The sequence below is a fragment of the Peromyscus eremicus genome, chromosome 23, assembly GCF_949786415.1.
Source record: "Peromyscus eremicus chromosome 23, PerEre_H2_v1, whole genome shotgun sequence".
Taxonomy (NCBI): Eukaryota; Metazoa; Chordata; class Mammalia; order Rodentia; family Cricetidae; genus Peromyscus; species Peromyscus eremicus.
The window spans coordinates 28,083,175-28,105,690 of record NC_081438.1 but is presented as its reverse complement, the minus strand read 5'-3'; the positions used below and the strand labels follow the sequence as shown (position 1 = coordinate 28,105,690).

General features: G+C 45.5%; 1 protein-coding gene across 4 annotated transcripts in view; it reads right to left on the bottom strand.

The window, feature by feature from the left end:
* Positions 1 to 222: 222 nt before the first annotated feature.
* Positions 223 to 22,516, bottom strand: part of Rnf216 (ring finger protein 216) — a 139,656-nt gene continuing 117,362 nt past the window's right edge. For all 4 annotated transcript variants that reach the window (XM_059249822.1, XM_059249825.1, XM_059249824.1 and 1 more), the window contains exons 16-17: positions 2,903 to 2,972; positions 223 to 2,373 (exon numbers count right to left, since the gene is read on the bottom strand). In XM_059249822.1, the coding sequence (XP_059105805.1) occupies positions 2,057 to 2,373; positions 2,903 to 2,972 (387 nt within the window). In that variant the 3' untranslated portion in view covers positions 223 to 2,056. The remainder of the gene's footprint in view (positions 2,374 to 2,902; positions 2,973 to 22,516) is intronic.

Sequence of the window (22,516 nt, the reverse complement as noted above, 5' to 3'; positions counted from 1 at the left end):
GGACTTGGGAGCTAAGACACTGAGTGTCTCCCCCAGCAGGTGAAAGAAGCATTTCTCCCCACCCTATGCTGCTGCATTAAGAGTTCCATTTTCTCCCCACCCTATGCTGCTGCATTAGGAGTTCCACATTCTCCACTGGGAAAGTGAGTAGCAGTTGGTCCTGTTTGCACCTAAGGGCTCCTGGGAACCTGCGATCTGAGTGGGGACAAACAGAACCAAAAGTAGAGTTCACAAACATTTATTTACACAGAATTCAAGTTACATATGATACAGTCTTTTTACACAGTTTAAACAGACTTGGTTTCTCTATTCTTACTACCAAAAGGTAAAGAAAAACATTTAACCATCTACTTCATTTTTTTCTTTTTTTTCCTTTTATACAAAGTGAGATCATGCACTTTTCTCTTAACTTTGAAATCTTTTGCTAAGTGCAAATACTAGATTCCCTCCAGTTTTAAGGCAAATACACAGGGAGTGGCTAGGCAGTTTCTCAGATCAGGAAGCAGCCTGGGTCCCAGAGATTAAGGTGCCAGCTGCCTGGGGATCCCTGCTGGCCCACCCCTTATCCCTCTGGCCATGCTGGCACATAGGTTCTGGGAAGGCCACTAAGGACGAGATGCCTTGATGGAGATAGGCAGTAGCAGCCTCCCCTGCAGCCATGTGTGGCCATAGGCAGACTGAATTTCAAATGACATGACCCTGGCCTCACCTATCCGAGGGCCAAGGTCTGGGTGGCATCTGTTCTTCCAGCAACCCCAAACTGCCAGGCTTCTCACCTGGCCTCTTGGTGGAGTAACATGATGGGGGTACTGGGCAGAACCAGAACTGGGTGCCCAGTCCAGCGGCTCATGGGTCCTTGGAGGGGCAGTGCCTGGAGTAACCATCCACCTGTGGGGCCCCTGGAGAAGGACAGGGAACACAAATACACTAGTAGTTAAGGTACTTGGAGGATCCTGTCATGCAGCACGTGGCCCATCTTTCCAAGGCACTGTCATTCAGACTAGTAGCACGTTCAGGTGACCCACAGCAGGGCTCCTCAAAGAGTTTTTCCTCCTTCCCAGAGACATCTTGCCACTTCCAAGTCTGTACACTCTGAATGTGGGGCACCCCACAGCAATGGGAGGACAAGGATAGCCAATACAACTGAGAAAAACATCTGCAGCCAGTCTTGCTCTGTAAACAGGCTGGAGGGATTAAAAAACCTGGTCTGGACAGGAGGGGACACAGGCAGTGGGAGCATAGCAGGAGCTGACTTTAGGGAAGGCAGCTGTTCTCTCATCTTGGAGCTGGGGCCTCACCCTCAGGCTGCTTCCACTACTAATAAGGGTAACAGGTAGGTAGACAGGAGGGTTGCTGTGACAGTTACAGGCCATCTTCGGGCCCCTAGGGAAACCCAAAAACACCTTAGAGGAGATGCTGCTCATTCCAGGTTGGTGACAAGTGAAGTCTCCCCCAGAAAAGGGGTAGCCTAGGAATAAGTGACAGCTTTGCAAAAAGGCCCTTTTGTCTGATGTCAAGTGTTAGGATGACTGGCTCTCAGCAGTTGTCAGCCATTGGGGAATATTTTCAACCTGACTTTCCAAGGATGGGGACAAACTTGAGTAGCCCACAAACAACTTAGCTCAAACTACGTGAACAGGAGCAACTGCTTTGATAACAACAGAACAAAACTTGCGCCACAGACCAGTCTTGGAGGCCCTTGAACCTGAGTGGGCCTTGGGCAACAAGGGAGGAGAGCCCTGACCGGGAGATGGTTAGGCTTTGGGCTTTCATTGTCTGCTGGGGAGGGAATATGGCAAATGGTTAAAGGGCCTGCTTCATGGTCAGGGCCACTGTACTGGATGCTAAGATGGCACAACCAAGGAGCTGCCCTAACACTGGCCCAGTGACAGTTGGCACCCAAAGGGTATCAGACCTGAAGAATCAGTGGACCTTGCAAAGGAAAGAGTAGGAGGACATGAGCCCATCCTCAAGAGGGAAGCAAAGACTCCACCCCTATTAAGAAAGTGAGACTGGGTCTTCCCACACTCAGTGTGCCTGGATAGGGCTTTGGGTGTTAGAAGCGATGGCGTGGCTGAGGGCCAAAGTGCATGGGCAGGTTGTGCTCCAGGGGCACATGCACATGGCCAAACTCGTAGTTAACACGCACGTTGGGCAGAGGGGGTACATAGGGCGCGGGCACAGGACCCATGTTGATGGGGAAGTTGTTGAACACAGGACGCACAGGTGGCAGGGGGAAAGGTGGGTGTACAAAGGCATAGGGTGGCATCTGTGGGTGCAGGTTCTGTGGGACAGGCCGTGGCAGGGCTTCCACCCGCTGGACTTTCTCGGCTGGCTTCTCCAGTGGGGGCCCGATGCGTTTAAAGGTGTTCTCTGCAAGGAAGGTGGGGTTCAGTGGAAGCAAACACACAGAACTAACAATACACTTCTGACTACCAGGGCTTAGAAGCCTATAGGGACAGCCTAGCATAGGAGGGCCACTTCTAACTCTCAGTATACTCTCCTCTGGGCCCAGAAATGGTGGTTCTCAAGAGTAGGCTGGATGCCAAATTCAAGACAAAAGACACCCACTACCTGTCAGAACAAGACGCCAAAGGGCAAATCTACACTTTCCCAGTGGTCACTCTCATAGCCCACAGAGGGTGGTATGCTGTTTACGATGTGAGATGTCCCTTCATAGCCTCAGGGACTTGCTATCATTTCTCAGTAACTTCCATAGTGGTGAGGCAGTCTCCTAGTCAGGCTTCTATTTGCCTCCAGAGCTCAAACACTCTTGGGAGTGTCCCATTATGAGGAACTTGTAGCTTTCACTGTGTTCTCATGGCTTGAGCAGTAAGTAAACCCTGAGGGATAGCTTCCACCCGACTCCCTAGCCCCATCTGTGCTTGGGAAGAACACTTGCCTCCATTCTTCCTTTTCTGTTCCTCTTCAGCCTCCTTTTGGATTTCCTCAATCAGCCTTTCATCATCTTCCTAGAATAAAAGCAACATCAAGGGGTGGGCCTGCAACACTGTGTAGTAAGGCCATGGGGCAGAGGTTGGAGGCTGATTATTGCACTTTACAATCTCCCCCATTCATCTTCCTTCACCAGCTAGTTAGCCTTCTAAAAAGGAGGCCTGGGGTTTTTTGAGTGGGGTCTATGCCTGATGATGGTAGAAGGGCTAAAAGCCTGAGGCACTTCTGATCTCCATGCCGCAGCTCTGGGCACAGCAGGCCTTTGGACTCAACTCTCTGAACGTAGGCAGGCCCGCTGAGTGGAAGCTGCCTGAGGCTCCTAGTGGTTGTACTGCAGCAGAGGTTGGGTCTCAGTGGGACAGAAAGGAGAGAACAAGGCAGTAGGAGAACAAGTCGTCCCTTGTTGGGAAAGGAACTAGAGGCACCTTGCAATTGAGAGTGACTGGGTTGTTGTGTCATGTGCTGTTCTTGTATCTCCATGTGCTTAGCAGGAAACCTGGACTTTTGTCAGAACCATCACCCATGCTTGCTTCCTGTCAGGGGGCTAGGATCATCCCATTCTTGAGTAGCCTGCGAAGTCTCTCTCTAGTTTACAGAGGGACCAAAAGACTTCAGTTTTGAAAACCCTCACCAAGGGCTGGGTGTGGTAGCACATGCCTTTAATCTCTGCCCTTGGGAGGCAGAGGCAGGAGGATCTCTGTGAGTTTGAGGCCAGCCTGATCTCCAGAGTGAGTTCTAGTGAAAGCTGCACAATGAGACTCTCTTTCAAGAAACCAAAAGAAAATCAATGGTAGACATCTTTTCTGGTCAGCTGGAGGTCTCAAGGAGTGGTGTGGTGGCCCATCAGAAGCAGGGCATAGCACTACAGTAGACTTTGACAAATCAACAGAACCAATTGGGAGCATGTGAAAGAGCTCACTAAGGGTTATGAAAAGCCAAATTTGGTGCATGCCTGTGATCCCAGCACTTGGAAAGCAGAAGCAGGAATGCTGTGAGTTCTAGGTTAGCCTGGGCTACCCAGTGAGACACTAACCAAAGCTGAGTGTGGTGGTGCATGCCTGTAGTAATCCCAGCACTTAGGAGGTGGAGTTTAAGGTCATCCTTGGTTACACAGTGAGTTCAAGGACATCTTGGGCTATATGAGTCTCAAAAAACCAACATGGCGGATGAGTGCAAGTTTCAGCGAGGTAAGAGTCACTTGGAAATACTTGATTCTCTGCAGACTAGGTTATAGTCTCTGCAGCCTACCTTTGACAATGTTGGTTTTCTTTTATAAATTTTTTGTTTTGTTTTGTTTTTTTTTGTTTTTCAAGACAAGGTTTCTCTGTGTAGCTTTGCGCCTTTCCTGGGACTCACTTGGTAGCCCAGGCTGGCCTCGAACTCACAGAGATCCGCCTGCCTCTGCCTCCCAAGTGCTGGGATTAAAGGCGTGCGCCACCACCGCCCGGCACTTCTTTTATAAAATTTAAAAATTACATTTATTTATGTATTGTACACGTGGGGTGTGTGTATGTATGTAATGATATCCATGTGGATCCATGTGGAGGTCAGAGGACAGCTGGCAGAAGTTGGTTCTCTTCTTCTATCACGAATGTCCTCAGGTCTGTCAGCAGGCTTCTTTATCACCTGCATGATCTTGCTGGCTCTTTTTTTTTTTTTTTTTTTTTTTTGGTTTTTCGAGACAGGGTTTCTCTGTGTAGCTTTGCGTCTTTCCTAGAACTCACTTTGGAGACCAGGCTGGCCTCGAGCTCACAGAGATCTGCCTGCCGAGTACTGGGATTAAAGGCGTAAGCCACCACCGCCTGGCTTGCTGACTCTTTTTGAGGAAGGGTCCTACTCTGTAGTCTATGCTGATACCCAAGAAAGTTCTGAGATAGAGTAGAGCCTGAAAGTGACAAAGACCACAGCTCTTGCTGCAGAAGTCTGTGTATCTACTTTGCAGGTGACTCAGGTCACAGCCAAGCAGTAATCAGTGACCTCACCACATGGTTATCATGTTCCCCAAGTCAGGAATTACATTAGACAGATTAGTACCATACACTGCTCTGTTGACACACTATGCTTAATCCTACTGCTGAACCTCAGACTTAGAAGATAGAGTCACCTAGATGGCATGTGTCACTATGTAGCATATTCCTTTAACTTGATAAAGAACTTTAGCATCTAGAGAGCTGTTGAAGTGGGTTCTGTGGCAACCTAGGTAACACCAGCAAATGCTCGCATTCTCCAGGTCTCAATTGCCAAGTAACAGACTTGGTTGAAATAATGCAAATTAAGCTTTCCTTGACATGGAGAATTCTATTTTTATTTTTTTATTTTTTATTTTTTTTTGGCGGAGGTGGGGTGGAGTGGAGGTGGGGTGGGATGGAGGTTGTCCCAAGACCGAGTTTCTTTGTGTAACAGCTCTGGCTTTCCTGAACTTACTTTGTAGACCAGGCTTGGAACTCAGGGAGATTTGCTTGCCTCTGTCTCCCAAGTGCTGGGATTAAAGGTGTGTGCTACCATGCCCAATTTTTATTTAATATGTATGAGTATTTTGCTTGCATGCATGTCTGTGTATCACATTTGTGCCTGAGGAGGTCAGAAGAGGGCATTAGGTTCCCTGAGAACTGGAGTTCATTGGGTTGTGAGCTGCTATGTGGGTACTAGGAATTGAATCTACTAGGGTCTCTGGAAGATCAGCCAGTGCTCTTTTTTTTTTTTTTTTTTTAAAGATTTATTTATTTATTATGTATACAGAATGTATGCCTGCAGGTCAGAAGAGGGCACCAGGTCTCATTACAGATAGTTGTGAGCCACCATGTGGTTGCTGGGAATTGAACTCAGAACCTCTGGAAGAGCAGTCAGTGCTCTTAACCTCTGAGCCATCTCTCCAGCTCCCAGCCCAGGATGGCCTTACACTCATGGCAACACACCTGCTTCAACCCGAGTGTTGAGATTTTAAGTATGAGCTACCATACACAGTTCTGTGCAGCTTTACAGTTTGAGCAAGGTTTCCTGACTGACAGTAACACTTCATCCCTGAATACCTAAATGTGGTGCTGCCTGTACTTCCTAGGGAGACAGCTAAGGCTAATGAATGGTAGGGAGAAGGTGTTATTATGCCTAGCCACTTCTGGAGTCACATGACTGTGCATGCGCTGTCAGCAGTCAGGCAAAATGCTTAGTCACTCTGGGCCTTACATCCTACATAATCCATGCATAGCGTGGTCACGTAATCGTGTCCTAGCTACGTAAACCCATGCATGCGCATGTGTGAGGTGACCTATAAAAGCAGGGTCTACTGGCTCCCTGCTCTCAGCCCCTCTCACCAGAAGTAGTGTGCACCTCCCTATCACCTTTCTTTTCGGTAGGCCTACCAACCTCCACCCTTTCCTAATAAAAACTCTTATAGTGAGTTCTGGTGTACCTTGTGTTTTTTTGTGCCTGGTAAATAACACCGACGAATAAATAAGAGAAGGAACTTAGAAATCATATTCCAAGCCAGGTGCTGGTGTTGCACACCTCTCTTTAATCCTAGGACTGGGGAGGCAGAGGCAGGAGGATCTCTGAGTTGGAGGCCAACCCGTTCTACAAAGTGAGTTCCAGACAACCAGAACTACACAGAGAAACCCTTGAAAAACAACAAAAACAAAAAACAAAAACAAAACAAAAAATCCAGGAAATCACACATTCCAAGTCTGGTATGATGTTACATGCCTAGAACCCTAGCACTTTGGAAATGGAAGCGGATGATCAGAGTTTAGAGTTATCTTCAGCTACACAGCAAATCTGAGACCAACCTTGGCCACATGACATCCTGTTTAAAAACAACAACAACAACAAAAACTCCTCATTCATTCTAACTTTCTTAGAGCACAAAACTGAGGTCCAGAGAAAGTAACTTGTTCACACTTGGTTGGGTGGAAGTTGACTAGGAAGAATGCCTTTTCTTTGTTTTGTTTTTTCAATACAGGGTTTCTCTGTATACCCCTGGCTGTCCTGGAACATAAGAGACACAGGAACTTTTCTTTCTAGATTTTAAGGTTCTAGGCTGCTTGTATGAGGAAACCTGCATGTCGATGTGTGCCTCATCACCTCTGGCTTCCTGAGGCAAGTCCCTAGTAATGGACTAATCCAATCTGAGTGCCGTTCCCCTCCATCTGCACAGCACTGGCAAGGGGTGGTAGTGGTGAGCCAAGCTTTATTGACAGAACTACAGCTTGTCACTTAAGAGTCCTTTCTAAGCACAGGAAGCAGCCACTCCAGCCTTTCTTCCCATGTCTTCGTTTTGATCAATCCCTGATGTGCCAAGTATCCTCATGACCATTTGTCCTGAGTCTGTCTGGAAGTCTGGAGAAGCCCTTGTTGGTGCCTATGTCAGTCTTTGTTAACGAAATAATGGGGCTCAGCTATGATCTATGATGAATCATAGATTCATTGAGGCCAGACAGTTCGGACCTCAACTATGAGCTGGGCATGGGACACAGACCTGTGATGCCCACCCTCAGATGGAGGAAGGTCTGTGAGTTCCTGGACAGCCTGGGTGGTTTAGCTAGGGCCCATCTCAAAATAAAACAATAACAACAACACAAAACTATACAAAAAACAACTCTGAGCAAACATGGCATCAGCAGGCTTTTGCTGTTTTAGTTAGCAACTTTAAAGGAATTTATTTATCTTGAGAGAGAGAGAGAGAGAGAGAGAGAGAGAGAGAGAGAGAGAGAGAGAGCGCGAGCGAGCGCACGCGCGCACACCAGCCACATGCAACCAGTATGTGTACTCTGGTCACTCACTATTTCACTGAGTGGAGGTCCCTACCCAGCAGTTTCCCTTCAGTTCACAGCCCCTCAAGCTGACACAGGCCGGACTGATATACAGTTTTTATCTAGTATCTACTTTATCATAACTGAAGAAAAATCAGTAATGTTAAAAAAACAAGGGAAGGGGAAGGAGAGATGGCTCAGTGGTTAAGAGCACTGACTGTTCTTCCAGAGGTCCTGAGTTCAATTCCCAGCAACCACATGGTGGCTCTCAACCATCTGTAATGAGAATATGTATATATAATAAATAGCTAAATCGGGCTGGAGAGATAGCTTAGAGGTTAAGGGCCCTGACTGCCCTTCCAGAGGTCATGAGTTCAATTCCCAGCAACCACATGGTGGCTCACAACCATCTGTAATGAGATCTGGCACCCTCTTCTGTATACATAATAAATAAATAAATCTTAAAAAAAAAAAAAAGCTAAATCTTTGAAACAAAACAAAACAAAACAAGGGAAGACTGGAGTTTAGGCTTGATTCTGACAACACTGGGACACTGGAGGCACTACAGAGACATTCTAGGCCACCTGAGTGAGGGAAACTGGGGAAGGGCTTGCTGTGGGGCTGCTGGAAATGGGAACAATAGGAGGAAAGAGGATGACAAGCTAGTCCTCCAGCTCTTTTGGCTGAGTCACTTACAGGAAGCTGGAGCCTGCCTGGCCATAGTTACAGGGTAAGTAGTGGATGTGACTATAATACCTGCAATTTTGGGGGCTTCAGAACCAGGTTTGGTGGTCTAACCCTAACCCCCACCCAGGTAGAAGGATCTTCAATTGAGGAATTACCTCCATCAGACCTGTCACAGGCAAGTCTGTGGTAAATTTAATAATTCCTAATTACTTTAGAGAAAATTAAGGCACACTGAAGTTCTATGCAGGCAGTCCCACCTTACAGCTTTCAACACTTGGCCACACAAACCATGGTTTCCAAGTCAGAGGTCTACTTCATTCAGGTTCTGTCTTGATCTGAACACATGTTATTTCCCCTGCTCCCAAATACTTTCAGTTCATGGTTGATTGAGTTATTGGCTATAGAAGGCCAAGGTATGAGTACATACCTTGTACTAGAGATGACGGTTCAGTTGCTAAGCACACAAACTTCTCTTACAGAGGAGCTGAGCTTGGTTCCCAGTACCCACAGTGGGTGGGAGGGACAGGGAGGGGCTCACAACCACCTAGTAACTCCAGATCCATTATATCTGACATCTCTGTGGGCACCTGCACGTATGTACACAAACACACACACAATAAAAAATAACAAAAAGGGGCTGAAGAGATGGCTCAGTGACTTAAAAGCACTAGCTGCCCTTATAGAGAACCTACTCCTAGCACCCACATGGTAGCTTACACATCTGTAACTCTGGTTCCAGAGGATCTAATGCTCTCTTCTGATGTCAGTGGACAGCAAACACACATGTGTTACACACATACATACATACAAAATAAAGGTAAATCTTAAAAAAAAAATCAGGATGAGGTGGTGTATACCTTTAATTGCAGGCAGGGTCAGCCTAGCAAAAGTTTCAGGTCAGCCAGGGATATACAGTGACACCCCATCATAAGAAATCTTTAAAATAGTATTATATATATTTGCTGAGCGCAGTGGTACATTCTCCCGCCCCCTTCAAGACAGGGTTTCTTTGTGTAGTTTGGTGTTTGTCCTGGATCTCACTCTGTAGAACAGGCTGGCCTCGAACTCAGAGATCCGCCTGACTCTGCCTCCTGAGTGCTGGGATTAAAGGCGTGTGCCATCTCCACCTGGCTAGTGGTACATGTTTTAATCCCAGTACTTGGGAAACAGAGGCAGGAGGATCTCTATAATTTTGAGGCCAGTCTGGTCTACATAGTGAGTTCCAGGTGGCCAAGGTCACACAATGGGTCCTTTCTGAAAAAAGTATATATTCATTAAAGCAGACATGCCTACAGGTCAATCTGATGGAGGCAATTCCTCCAATGAGGTTCCTTCTTTCCAAGTGTGTTAAGTTGACAACCAAGATCAGCTATCACAGAGTCCCTTCATTTCCTTGGCATAACAGTTTCTGAAAGAACAGGTTGGGGAGTGAGGTTAGAGCTAGACCCCAAGTCTGGGTCTAGAGCTCCAAGTTTAGGTCTTCTAGTAGGTCTTGTTTAAAGTAATACACATAGCTATTGAGATTGGATAGTAGAGCTCAATAGCAGAATGTTGCATGGCATGAGCATGGCCCTAGGTTTAATCTCCAGCTCTGAAAACACAAACAAGACCCAACAAATCAGCAAGCAAACAAAACCCTTAAACAAACAAGCAGAAACAATCAATCAACCAACCATCTACTGGAAATTTCTTACTAGAAGCAACTCCTAGGTACATTTTGGTATATTTCCAATGTTTTTTTCTGACTCGACTTTAATTCCTGAGATTGCACACTGGACGGCTGCTCTGCACCTCCCACCTTACACCATGGCTCATGTTCACACGTTGGGACTGGTAGGGTCCAGCCAAGAGGGCACTGAAGCCGGAGATCCAGAGACATGCTGAGAGTCAGCCCAAGCGAGAGTGTGGTGAGGATAGGGAAGGAGGTCTAGACTTATAGACCCCAGTGCTCTATAGGACGTCAGGCTATCTTGAGATCCTTCTACACCTGCCTGCCTTGGCCAGGGGCAACTGTGGGGAAGAGTCCTTCAGTGTTCTCTCCTGGCTCTTCCTGGGCCCTGGTCTGTAGAAGGCTGCTAAAGGCCTGAACTGAGTTTTTCTCTGTGTCCTTTTTTGACTCACCCCGATCTTAGCAGGTGTAGATGTGTATCTATAGAGTTCCTTTCTGAAGAGCAGGGCCACTTGATTGGAAGCAGTGGATACTGGTCAGTGTTGAAGCTGTCCCAAGACAAACAAAGTCTCAAAGAAAAAAAGGTAAGGACATACCAGGCTGTCATGGAAGTGATCATGAAGTGCCTCTTTGACACCTACAGCTACTCTTAAGAAGCAAGCCCTTAGATCACCTGAATTCGGTGAGAATGGAGAAGGAAATATATGAAGCACCCCACCGTGGACCAGGGCATCCCAACTGCAGGGTCAAGGACAAAAGATGAAGGTTTAATGTGGAGCCTCACACCAAACAGATCCTGGGAAGAATGCTTTCAATAAAGACCCTTAAGAAGGGTGGGAGAGGTTTTATTTTCCACCCTTGAAATCTTTGAACTCAGCAGGACACAAAATGCCCTGGTAAAACTTGTTTCACATGCAAGGCTCCTAGGCGGATGGGTGGGGAGAAGAGCTGGGCACAGAGTTTGAGGGAGAAAGCAGGGACCCAGCTGTTCTAGAAACTCACAGGAAGTGAGGTAGAAATCACCAGACAAGTTTTTATTAAGAGTGCAAAGACCTTTGCTTGTCCCTCAACCACAAGTGCCACAGCTGTCCACACAGCGGGGTCTGGACAAAGAAACTGCAGAAGAGAAACTCCAAGTGGAGTGAAGACAGAGGCTGTCTTTGCAGGTCAGCTACTAACAGGCACTAGCAGTCACAGTTTATGGATCCCAAGATGGATGCTTGAGCACTTGGCACAGAGCTGTTCCTGCTAAGGTCTTCTAAGACCCGATGAGCTCAAATCCCAATCTGATTTCTAATTACTTGCTTGCCTGCTGGCCAGGATCATGTGACCAAGGTGACTTGATTTAGCTTTCTCTCCCTCTAGAAAAGTGACAGGCAAACCTGCTGAGGCCTGACCCCAACGATTCTGGGGCCAGGATTCTGGTCATGTGTGTGGTCACAGCTGTTGGTAATAAACTTGCAAGATTTTGTGAGGGCTTCCAAAGGACTAGAGATTTAGTTTCAAATTATTCCCAGCTCAGATGTGGGACTGCCTGAACAACAGCAGCCCCTATTCCCCACCCCCAGTTGTCTCCCTACAACAGGAAATTGGGGTGGTGAGGAAAGCCCAGCTCAGGGAGGCACATGCTGTGCAGAAGGAAATGGACAATGCGCTGGGGAGGAGCAAAGTTTACACAGACTCCAGACCAGCCTTTAGCTTCAGCAGCCATCTTCTTAGTCACAGAAGCCAGGCATACAAATGCATTTAACTGGGGCACCTCCTCCATAAGGACCTGAGGCAGGTGGAATGTGTCAAGTTTTGACTCCAGACAGGGCCTGCTGGGCTCTGCTGAAGATGACTTGCATGGGCATAGGGAATCAATGGACTGCTGCCCACCCTGACAAAGTCCTTTAGTGACCTAGTACCCCATCAAGGAGGTGGAGCTGTAGGGCCTCTCCTACCATCTGCACTGGGAAGAAGGTCAGTGAGTCCCCACATTACTGCAAGGCCTGCCTGGTTCACAGGACTAAGACTCGGTGGCCACCTCTAGGCCATCTCCCATTTTTGTGGAAGAAGCCTGATGGGCAGGAGACCTGGGCTTTCACTCTGGCTTTACCAAGTCCAGGATCCTAGACAGTCTTCCTAATCTGCAAAAGTGGCAAACCAATGCCCCTCCCCTCCATGCTGTCAAAAGCCTACCTAACATTCCCAAAGCATAGTGCTGTGTACTATGAGGGAAGTTTTACAGACACTTCAAATGATGACACCCACTCTCCTCACTCTTCTCTTTGTATTTTCTTATAGAAACAATGTGATTGAAGACAGTGACTAGAAAGTTTTGGTTTGTTTTTTTCCTTAAATTTTGAGACAGTGTCTCTATTATGTAGCCTCAGCTGTCCTGGAACTTGCTATGTAGACCAGGTTGGCCTCAAACTCAGAGATCCACCTGCTTCTGCATCCCAAGTGCCTGGATTAAAGGCCTGTGTCACCACAAACAGCTAGCTAGAAGGTTTCAAGACGGACAAGGAGGCTGATTGCTTTTTGGGTAAGGAGTTGTTTTAGTTATTTTAATTCTATTGATGAAGACTTACAGCAACATGGTAAGGGCTCTGAGAGATTAGGTCAATGTATTATAGTGAGATTCTTTTCTCTTACATTTTAGAGAAAGAGAGAGGGAGGTTTTATACTGTGTGATTGGTGGGATGGTCCATAGTACGTGCTTTGCAGTCAGACTACCTGATTCTAGGCCAAAGGGGAGGAAGTGGGAGAGAGTCTGTAAGTCTAGGGCCTGTGTGTAGAGCCAAGTATGAGAGAGCAAGAATATTTAAAAAAAAAAAGCTGGGCATAGTGGTGTATGCATTTAATCCCAGAAGCTGGGAGGCAGAGGTAGATGATTTCTGTGAGTTTAGGGCCAGTCTGGTCTACATACCAAGTTCTAGGACAGCCAGGGCTACAAAAAAAATGGAACAAAATAAACAAATAGGTATGGCCTTGGCTAACAGTGACCATTGATACAGGGCTCACTCTTTCCCCTCCCCCAAGGCAAGGATGTTATATAGCCTAGGCTGCCTTTGAATTCACTATGTAGCTGAGGACAACCTTGAACTTCTCATTTTTGTTTCCATCTCTTGCATCCTGGGACTGATGACAGGTTTATACCACCATGCTCAGTCTGGGGGAATAGAATAGAATAGGGTTTCATGCATGCTAAGTCAGTACTCTACAAACTGACCTACATCCCAAGCCTTTCTTTTTATTTTTGTAAAAAATAAAATTTAAAAAGTTAAGGAAAAATGATAAGGGGCTGGAGAAATGGCCTAGATGTTAGAGTTCAATTCCCAGCAACCACATGGTGGCTTACAACCATCTGTAATGAGATCAGGTGCCCTCACCTGGTGTGCAGGCATACATGCAGACAGAACACTGTATGTATAATAAATAAATCTTAAAAAAAAGAGAGAGAGAGAGAGAAGAGAGAGAGAGAGAACTCTTCTTGCTAGGTTGCTATCTTTTCTTTTCAGTCCTCTCAAATCTACTTCTGCAGCCTTTACTATTCCTGCAGCTCCTTGTCCTGTCTCTGCAGGGCCACTAGAACCAGGGTATAGGCACTGAGGGGATAAGGCAGCCTGGGGACAGGTGACCCGAGTACAGGTAACCTGGGGTAGGGGTAGAAGCTGAGTTACTATTTATTGACCACAATGTCCAGCAGGTTTCATCAGTGAAACCAGGACAAGACAGGTGCCTTAGCACATCACCACAGCACTACATATATGGTGGTAGCTAAACATTGTGGTAATTTCACGACTAGTCTCCTATCCTAATGACCAAGTGCTATGGTACTCCCTCATGAGCTGGCAGGAAAGCCCTAGTGTTTCCTCAGAACAGGCTCCAAACACATATATTCAATGAAGTCTGGTGTGATGGCTCACACCTGTCACCCAGCACTTGGGGAGATGAAGCAGCAGGAATCCCAAATGAGATCCTGTCTCAAAAAAACCAAACAAACAAAAAACCAAACCAAACCAAACCAAAAAACAAACAAAACCCCAAACTAAAAACAAAGCTCAGGATGTAGCTTAGTGGTACAATGCTAGCCTGACAGGTCTTAGGCCTTGGGGGTCTATCTCTAGCACTACAAAATACCACCACTACAGTCAAAAGGCCTAAACCCAAACCCAAGACAAACTCTGACTTTGTGGGTTTTTTGGGTCTTTCTGAGACAGTCTTACTTTGTAGCTTAGGTTGGTATCTAACTCTTGGTGATCCTCTTCTCTGTCTCCCAAGTGCTGATATCACACAGGCATGATGCATTATGTCTAACTCTTAGGACATATTTTTATTTATTTATTTACTTTGAGAATCAGTCTTATCTCTGGCCAGCCTCAAACTCAGAGACCTGCCTGCCTCTGCCTTTCGAGTGCTGGGATTAAAGACATACATTACCATGTCAAGCCTTTAATAATAATGTTAACTTATTTTCTTTGCTTTTTGGGGAGTGGGTGGTACTTTGAATTAAACCCAGGGCCTCCCATATGCTAGGCAACCACTGAGCTATATATATATATTCCCTGCTTACTTAGGTTTTTAAAGAACATGTCATCAATCTCAACATTTTCGAGCATAGCCTGCCAAGTGGTGCTCTTGTGAACACAGCTCTAGTCAGATATTCAACTCTGCGATTCAGTCCTGTCTCTGTACAATTCTCCACTGCAGAGCAACACCTGCCTCTCCCCTCTTTTGGGCAGTACTGGGGGGTCTGAACATAGGGCTTTGTACAAGCTATACAAGCACTCTACTACTGAGCTATGTTCCTTGTCCCACATCGCTCTTGTTTTCCCTTCTTCCTAAAGAAGGCAGCTTGCTTCATTACTTGTTTCTGGCATACTTGTGGTAAGGTATTTGTGGTAGCAAACAAAGAGAACTACTATTCACCATCTGAGCCCTTAGCACAGAGTCCATTCAGGTTCCTAAGCCACCTCTAGTCATTAAGGGCTCAAACTTCTCTTCACCCCGAGCTGTGCAGGAACAATTCCCTGCTGACAATGCGAGCTTCTTCCTGGCCTGCTGGTTAATGAAGCTGAGGCTGGGAGCAGGACAGTGCAAGCTTTGTCTCTGGTGATTCTGAATGGCTTTGTGTTCTCAGAGGGCTCAGCAGATGCTGGGTTGGAATTCAATCCATCTCCTGGTGAGAATCAAGGAAACCAGGCTGATCCTTGGTTTGATGGGAATGGGACAAGTGGAACAAAATCTCCACTATGGTTCAGAGGAAATCAGGGAGACTGCTATTTGTCTGACCTTCTTTTCAAACTTTGACTGACCACAGAATCTTCCTTAGGCTACAAGATGGCAATTCAACAAGAAAACAAGGACAGGTACTTGCTATGGCAGACAGACAAGGTACAAAACAGAATTTAATGTAGGGAAAAAAGAGCCATGGAGGAGTGAGCAACACAGTGGCTCCAAGCACAGCCCAGTCTGCTAAACTCCCAGTCTTGTGTGGCAATGCCCATTGTGCTGTTTGTAGAGATGAAGTACAGCTCTAGAAAGAGCCCCAGGTTAGGAAAAAGACTCCGTTTCCTCCTGAACCTCTAGAGATGCAAGCTACAGAGGTGGTGGCAGGAGTTGGCATAATGACCAGGCCTATGTCCTAACTACTTGAAGTGTATCCCTTCCTTTGTAGGCTGCCTCCCCACAAGCAGCAATTTGGGAAGATAATACTCTCTACCCACAAAATCTCTGCTTTGTTCCACGGACCTCCTTGGAGATAGAGCATATGCTTGCTGGAGGTTTCATTGGGTTGGGTGCTGAATGACCAGATAATTCCTGAGTGAGGTTGGTCCCTCAAATTAGCACAGACACAATGAGCAATAGGAACCTGCTCCCAACAGTGCATTACTGATGTAGGCATACCTGGCCCCCAGACAGTCACTGCTTTCCTACTATGGTGAATCTGAAAGTGGTATAATTTTTTTTTTTTTTGGGGGGGGAGGGCGCGTTTCAAGACAAGATTTCTCTGTGCAACTTTGGAGCCTATCCTGGAACTTGCCACCATGCCCAGCTGTTATGATTTTTTTTAAACACATATTTAAGTAAACCTCCAAGACCACCCTATCCATGGCTACTGGAGTGGCCAACTAGTGGCCTGGCTGCTTCTAGTGATATGTATACTGCACATCCACACCAATAGTAGAAAAAGGCCTTTGCTTTGGGTGACAGAATCCTGGCTGGAACAGAGTTTTTTTTTTTTTTTTTTTTTTTTTCCCCCCCCGAGACAGGGTTTCTCTGTGTAGCTTTGCGCCTTTCCTGGAACTCACTTGGTAGTCCAGGCTGGCCTCGAACTCACAGAGATCCGCCTGGCTCTGCCTCCCGAGTGCTGGGATTAAAGGCGTGCGCCACCACCGCCCGGCTGGAACAGAGTTTTTAAGATACTTGGGTAAATGCCAATTTTTACAACCAGAAGATTTTACACTAAGGCACAGATTTTCAGCTCTGGGAGCTGGAAGCTGTGGCAACTCTAAGCAGCCTCATGTGACCAACACTAAGTGCCAATCTGAGCAGCTACCCCTGAAATAGGCCACACCCTTACTATGCCATGCTGGCTCTGCAGTCCTCAGTTCTGGTTGCCAGCTGGCCCTATGGCAATTGGTCTGTGGCCCCAGCTATCCATAGAACTCTTTTCCTACCAGTCAATCTTTCATTTATTTTTTTCCATACTTGGGAGAAAACTGACATACATATGGCATACTTTGTATTATTCTAATCTGAGCACTTATAAAATATGACATACATCTTGTTTTGAGCCATTTAAAGTCTATCTAGGCCACACAGGCAGCACAGTGAGAACCCGTCTCAACAACAAACTCCCTTTGTACACTGCTGCCCCCACGCTGGTTATGTTACTTCAATGTGCATGGTGCCACCTTCCCAATCCCTCAACATGGTTCCTACGAATGGAAGCAAACTTTGACAGGCAATATGCCATCTACATGTACTAGATGCCAGTATCATAACCCCAACAGGCTGTGGCTAGGCAGGAAAGCTGGCAGCTTTGCATGAGCTTCTCTGCTTCCTGTAACTCTTTTCACTTTCTTACCCATCTCTTCCAGCAGTAAACCGAGTTGACTCACAGAACATTTGTCTCTCTCAGAGCAAAGAGAGATTAGTTGGGCCCATCCTGACCTAAAATACATACATGCAAAGTTCTTATCTCTGGTACTACCAAGGCTACAGGATTAAGATTCTGCTAATGGGGGCTGGAGAGATGGCTCAGAGGTTAAGAGCACTGCCTGTTCTTCCAGAGGTCCTGAGTTCAATTCCCAGCAACCACATGGTGGCTCACAACCATCTATAATGTGATCTGGTGCCCTCTTCTGGCGTGCAGGCATGCATGCAGATAGAACACTGTATACATAAATAAATAAATCTTAAAAAAAAAAAAAAAAAAAAAAAGATTCTGCTAATGGAACCAAAGCAGAGGCAACACAAGTTAGTGTCTATCTGGAAGCATAACATTCTTGGGTTAGATAGGCTTCCTGTCCCTTTTAGCCACTGGCAATACATGATCCTAAAGACACACGCTCCTAGACAGTGAAACAGAATGCTAGGAGCAACTGATCCCTAGTGAACTGCTACTCTAGTCCAGGGCTGTCCACTTCTGGACTCACAGAGGGAGAAAGGTATCTCTAGCTGTTTAAACAGACACTTTCTCTTTCATTTTTGGGTGCTGAACCTAGGTCCTCCCATATGTGCTAGGCAACTGTTCTGCTAAGTCACAACCAGCTTTTGCTATTTTTATTGTGTGCGTGTGTGTGACACATGTGGAGGTCAGAGGACAACTTGAAGGAGTTGGTTCTCTCCTTCTACCATATGGCTTCTAGGATGAAACTTAGGTCACAGGCTTAGCAGCAAGCTCCTTTATCTACTGAGCCATTTCACTGGTCCCTCTCACTATTTTAGGCTCGATGTTATTGATATCTAAGTTGATGATTCTCTTTTTGGTTTTTTCTGTTTGTTTGTTTTTTTCAAGACAGGGTTTCTCTGTGTAGTTTTTGTGCCTGTCCTGGATCTCGCTTTGTAGACCAGGGTAGCCTTGAACTCACAGAGATCTGCCTGGCTCTGTCTCCCGAGGGCTAGGATTAAAGGCATGCGCCACCGCCACCCCCCCCATGATTCTTTTTTTTTTTAAAATTTATTTATGCATATGTGTTACCTGTATGTTATGCCTGTGCACTACACTAGTTCCTGATGCCTATGGAGTCCAGAAAAGGAAGTTGGATTCCATAGAACTGGAGTTATAGATGGTTGTGAGCTGCCATGTGGGAACTGGGAACCAACCCTGGATCCTCTGTAGGAGCACTGAGTGTTCTTAACTGCTGAGCCATTTCTCTAGCTCCTAAGTTTTTTTTTTTTTTTTTTTTGGTTTTTGTTTTCTGAGACAGGGTTTCTCTGTGTAGCTTTGCGACTTTCCTGGACAATTCTTTTAAAAAACTTTTATCATTTATGCTGGGTGCTGGTGGCCGCACGCCTTTAGTCTCAGCACTTAGAGGCAGAGGCAGGTGAATCTCTATGAGTTCAAGGTCAGCCTGGTCCACAGAGCTAGTTCTAAGACAGCCAAGGCTACACAAAGAAACCCTGTCTAGATAAACCAAAAACAAACAAAAAAACCAAACCAAAACAAATCAAACCAACCAACCAACCAAACAAAACCCCAAAAAACAAACAAACAAAACCCACCCAAAAACAAAAACAAAAAAACCCAAACCCACAACAACAAGAAACTATTTATTTGTCTATGTATGTTGTGCTTGTCACAGGGCATGTGTGAAGGTCAGTGGACAACCTGGGAATTTAGCTCTTTCCTATTTTGTGGGTCATCTCACTGGCCCAAACGCCAGTTTTTTCTTAGTCTGGTCCTAAGTTGGACCTTCTGTACTATAAAGTCATCCTCTTGGTTTTCTAGAGGTACTTCTTACTGTTTGGACAAGTATTCTATCCCAGCTGTCTCATGTCCCCTCCCAAACTGTACAGTAGACAATGTAGTCTGTAACACCATGCAGGGGCTCCAGTGGCACTCAGACCTCACTTGTCATAGTTTAGTACCTGTGAGCCATTCTTGCCTTCTTTCTGGGCCACAACAGACTGAATTTTATCTTCTCGGTGGCCTTTCTTCTCCTCTAGGTTTAAATACAGATGCTGTCTCCTGGAGATGCCTCTCCAGCTTTTGCTAATATTGGCTAACTCTGACTAGTCTGAAACTATTAAACGATGAAAGATTGTTCATACTTTATCAGGGCCTTTCTGCTCAACAGGTTGGTTTTGCCACCACTGCCTAGTTAAAAATGAAGAAATGGAGGCTGCAAAGACGCCTCTCTTACTGCTTTTGTAGAGGACTGGGATTCAGTTCCTAGCACCCACACAAGCATCTGCAACACCAGTTGCATGGGATCTAGCACGTGCTTCTGGCCTTGGCAGACACCAAGCACAAAAGTGGTGCATGTATAAATGTGCAGGCAAACACTCACACATATAAAATAAAAATGAGTAAGTCTTAAAAAGAGAATGAAGAAATGCCTCACATCTATAATCCTAAAATTTGAGAGGTGGAGGTCAGCCTATGCTATATGAGATTTAGCCTCAAAGACCAAGCTAAATCCAAATTGAAGAAATCAATACATCTGTCATCACTTCATAATTAACATGTGTTTTTTTTTTTTTTGTTTTGAGACAGGCTGTCGTGTAACCTAGGCAATACTTTTACCTCAGTCTCCTGAGTGCTAGATTTATAGGAGTAAACTGCCATAGCTACCTAGTTTTTCTTTAGAGACAGGGTCCCCGACTCCCCTGCCTCCCTACCTTGCCACCACAGGGTTTCTCTGTGTAACAGCTCTGGCTGTCCTGGAATTCACAGAGATTTGTCTATTTCTGCCTCTGGAGTGTTGGGATTAAAGGTGTGCACCACCATGCCTGGCTGACAGGGTCTTTTTAAAAATTCTGACCAGCCTTCCCTCCCTCCACTCCTTCCAGTTGCTACCCCCTCCCCACTGCTCCTCTATTTCCTTTCACAAAAAAGTAGGCTTCTCAGTGGTATCAAACAAATACGGCATAACAAAATGCAGTAAGACTAGGCACAAACCCTCATATCAAGGCTGGATGAGGCAACCCAGTAGGAGGAAAAAGGTGTCTTTTTTTTTGTTGTTGTTTGTTTTTTGAGACAGGGTTTCTCTGTGTAGTCTTGGCTGTCTTGGAACTTAGTCTGTACACCAGGTTGGCCTCGAACTCATAAAGATCTGCCTACCTCTGCCTCTTGAGTGTTGGGATGAAAGGTGCGTGCTACCACCATCTGGCTGTCTTTTTTTTTTTTTTTTAATATTTATTTATTGTATTCGTATGGGTGTTTTACCTGCATGTATGTATGTGTACTCCATGTGTGCAGCATCCTGAGGCCAGGGAGGGTATAGGAACCTCTAGAGCTGGAGTTATAATAGGAGGCTGTGAGTCAACAAGTAGGTGCTGAGTATGGAACATGCATCCTCTACAAGAGTAGCCAGTGCTCTTAACTGCAGAGCCACCTCTCCAGCCACCTGGTGATAGACAGGGTTGATGGTCTCATATAGCCTAGGAGGGCCTGGAACCTGTATGTAGTTGAAGATGACTTTGAACTTCTGATTTCCTTTCACTTTACCAGTGATGGGAGTGTAGGTGTGCACAAACATTCCAGGTTTATGTGGTGCTAGGGATGGAATCCAGGGCTTCATGCATACCAGGCAAGCACTCTAACAACTGATTTACATTTCCAGCCCAAATAAAAAGTATTCTAATGCTAATGCTATTATTATTTAAAAGATTTAAAAAAAATTTTATATGTATGATTGTTTTGCCTGGATTTATGTCTGTAAACCATATGTATTCCTGGTGCCCAGTCAGAAGGCTGCATCAGATCCCCTAAAACTGGAGCCAGGGATGTATCACAATATACTACTAAAAACTGAACCCAGGTCCTCTGCAAGAGCAACAAGTGCTCTTAATTGCTTAGCCATTTCTTTAGCCCCCTATATTATTATTCTTTTGTGGTATTGGACATTGAACACAGTGCCTCTTGTGTGCTAGGCAAGTATTCTAATAACATTATTATTTTTATTATTATTTTGTTTGTTTTCAAGACAGGGTTTCTTCTTTGTAGCCATGACTGTCCTAGAACTAGAGATTTGCCTGCCTCTACCTCTCAGTGCTGGTATTAAAGGAATGTGCCATTACTGCCCAGCATAACATTATTTTTTATTTTTTTATATTTTATTTTATTTTATTTTATTTTATATTTTATTTTATTTTATTTATTTTAATTTTATTTTATTTTATTTTATTTTATTTTATTTTTTTGGTTTTTCGAGACAGGGTTTCTCTGTGTAGCTTTGCGCCTTTTCCTGGAACTCACTTGGTATCCCAGGCTGGCCTCGAACTCACAGAGATCCGCCTGGCTCTGCATCCCGAGTGCTGGGATTAAAGGCGTGTGCCACCACCGCCCGGCTAACATTATTATTATTTTTTTAATTTATTTATTATATTTCATGGGCATTGGTGTTTTGCCTGCACTGGAGTTATGGACAGTTGTAAGCTGCCATGTGGGTGCTGGGAATTGAACCCTGGTCCTCTGGAAGAACAATCAGTGCTCTTAACCGCTGAGCCATCTCTCCAGACCCCCGGCTAACATTATTATTTTTTAAAGTTTAAATCAAGAATGAAGCTGGGGGTGAAGGGGGTGGCGCCAGCATATACCTTTAATCCCAGCACTCAGGAAGCAGAGGCAGGAGGATCTCCAAGTTCAAGGCCAGCCTGGTCCACAGAATGATTTCCAGGACAGCCAGAGATACATAAAGAAATCCTTCCTTGAAAAAGCAAAAAGAAAAAATGCTGCTGATATTAAGCTATCTTTGCATTTCTCCAAGATACTGTATCCAATGTTTTTGCTTTCCTTTTTAAATTTTTGGGATAGGGTCCCAAATCCCCCTAAAAGCCTTAAACTTGTAATTCTCCTGTCTCATCCTCTGAATGCTGGAATTATAAGTATGGGGTCATGTTTCTCTGTGAGACGCCTGAGAACTCTGCAGCACTCTTTCTAGTGAAAGCTGTGGGGCTCTGGCGGCACTACTGTGTTGTTGGTAACTCTCCGTTGCTCTGTATAACATTTCAGATGGCAGAGAAAATGTTTATTTCCTAGAAGGCCAGAGGAATTTGCCCACAAGACTTTTTCTGAGATGGGGGTGACCTCTGTTTTTTGGTTGATCTCAGTGATTCTCCTACCTCAGCCTCCTGAGAACAGCCACAAGGCATGTCCACTACATCCAGTTGTATCTTGTGATGAATATTTTTTGATGACATTCTCAGTTTTTCTTTTTCTTTTTTTGGTTTCTCGAAAGAGGCTTTCTTAGTGTAACAGTCCTGGCTGTCTTGGAACTCACTTTGTTAATCAGGCTGGCCTTGA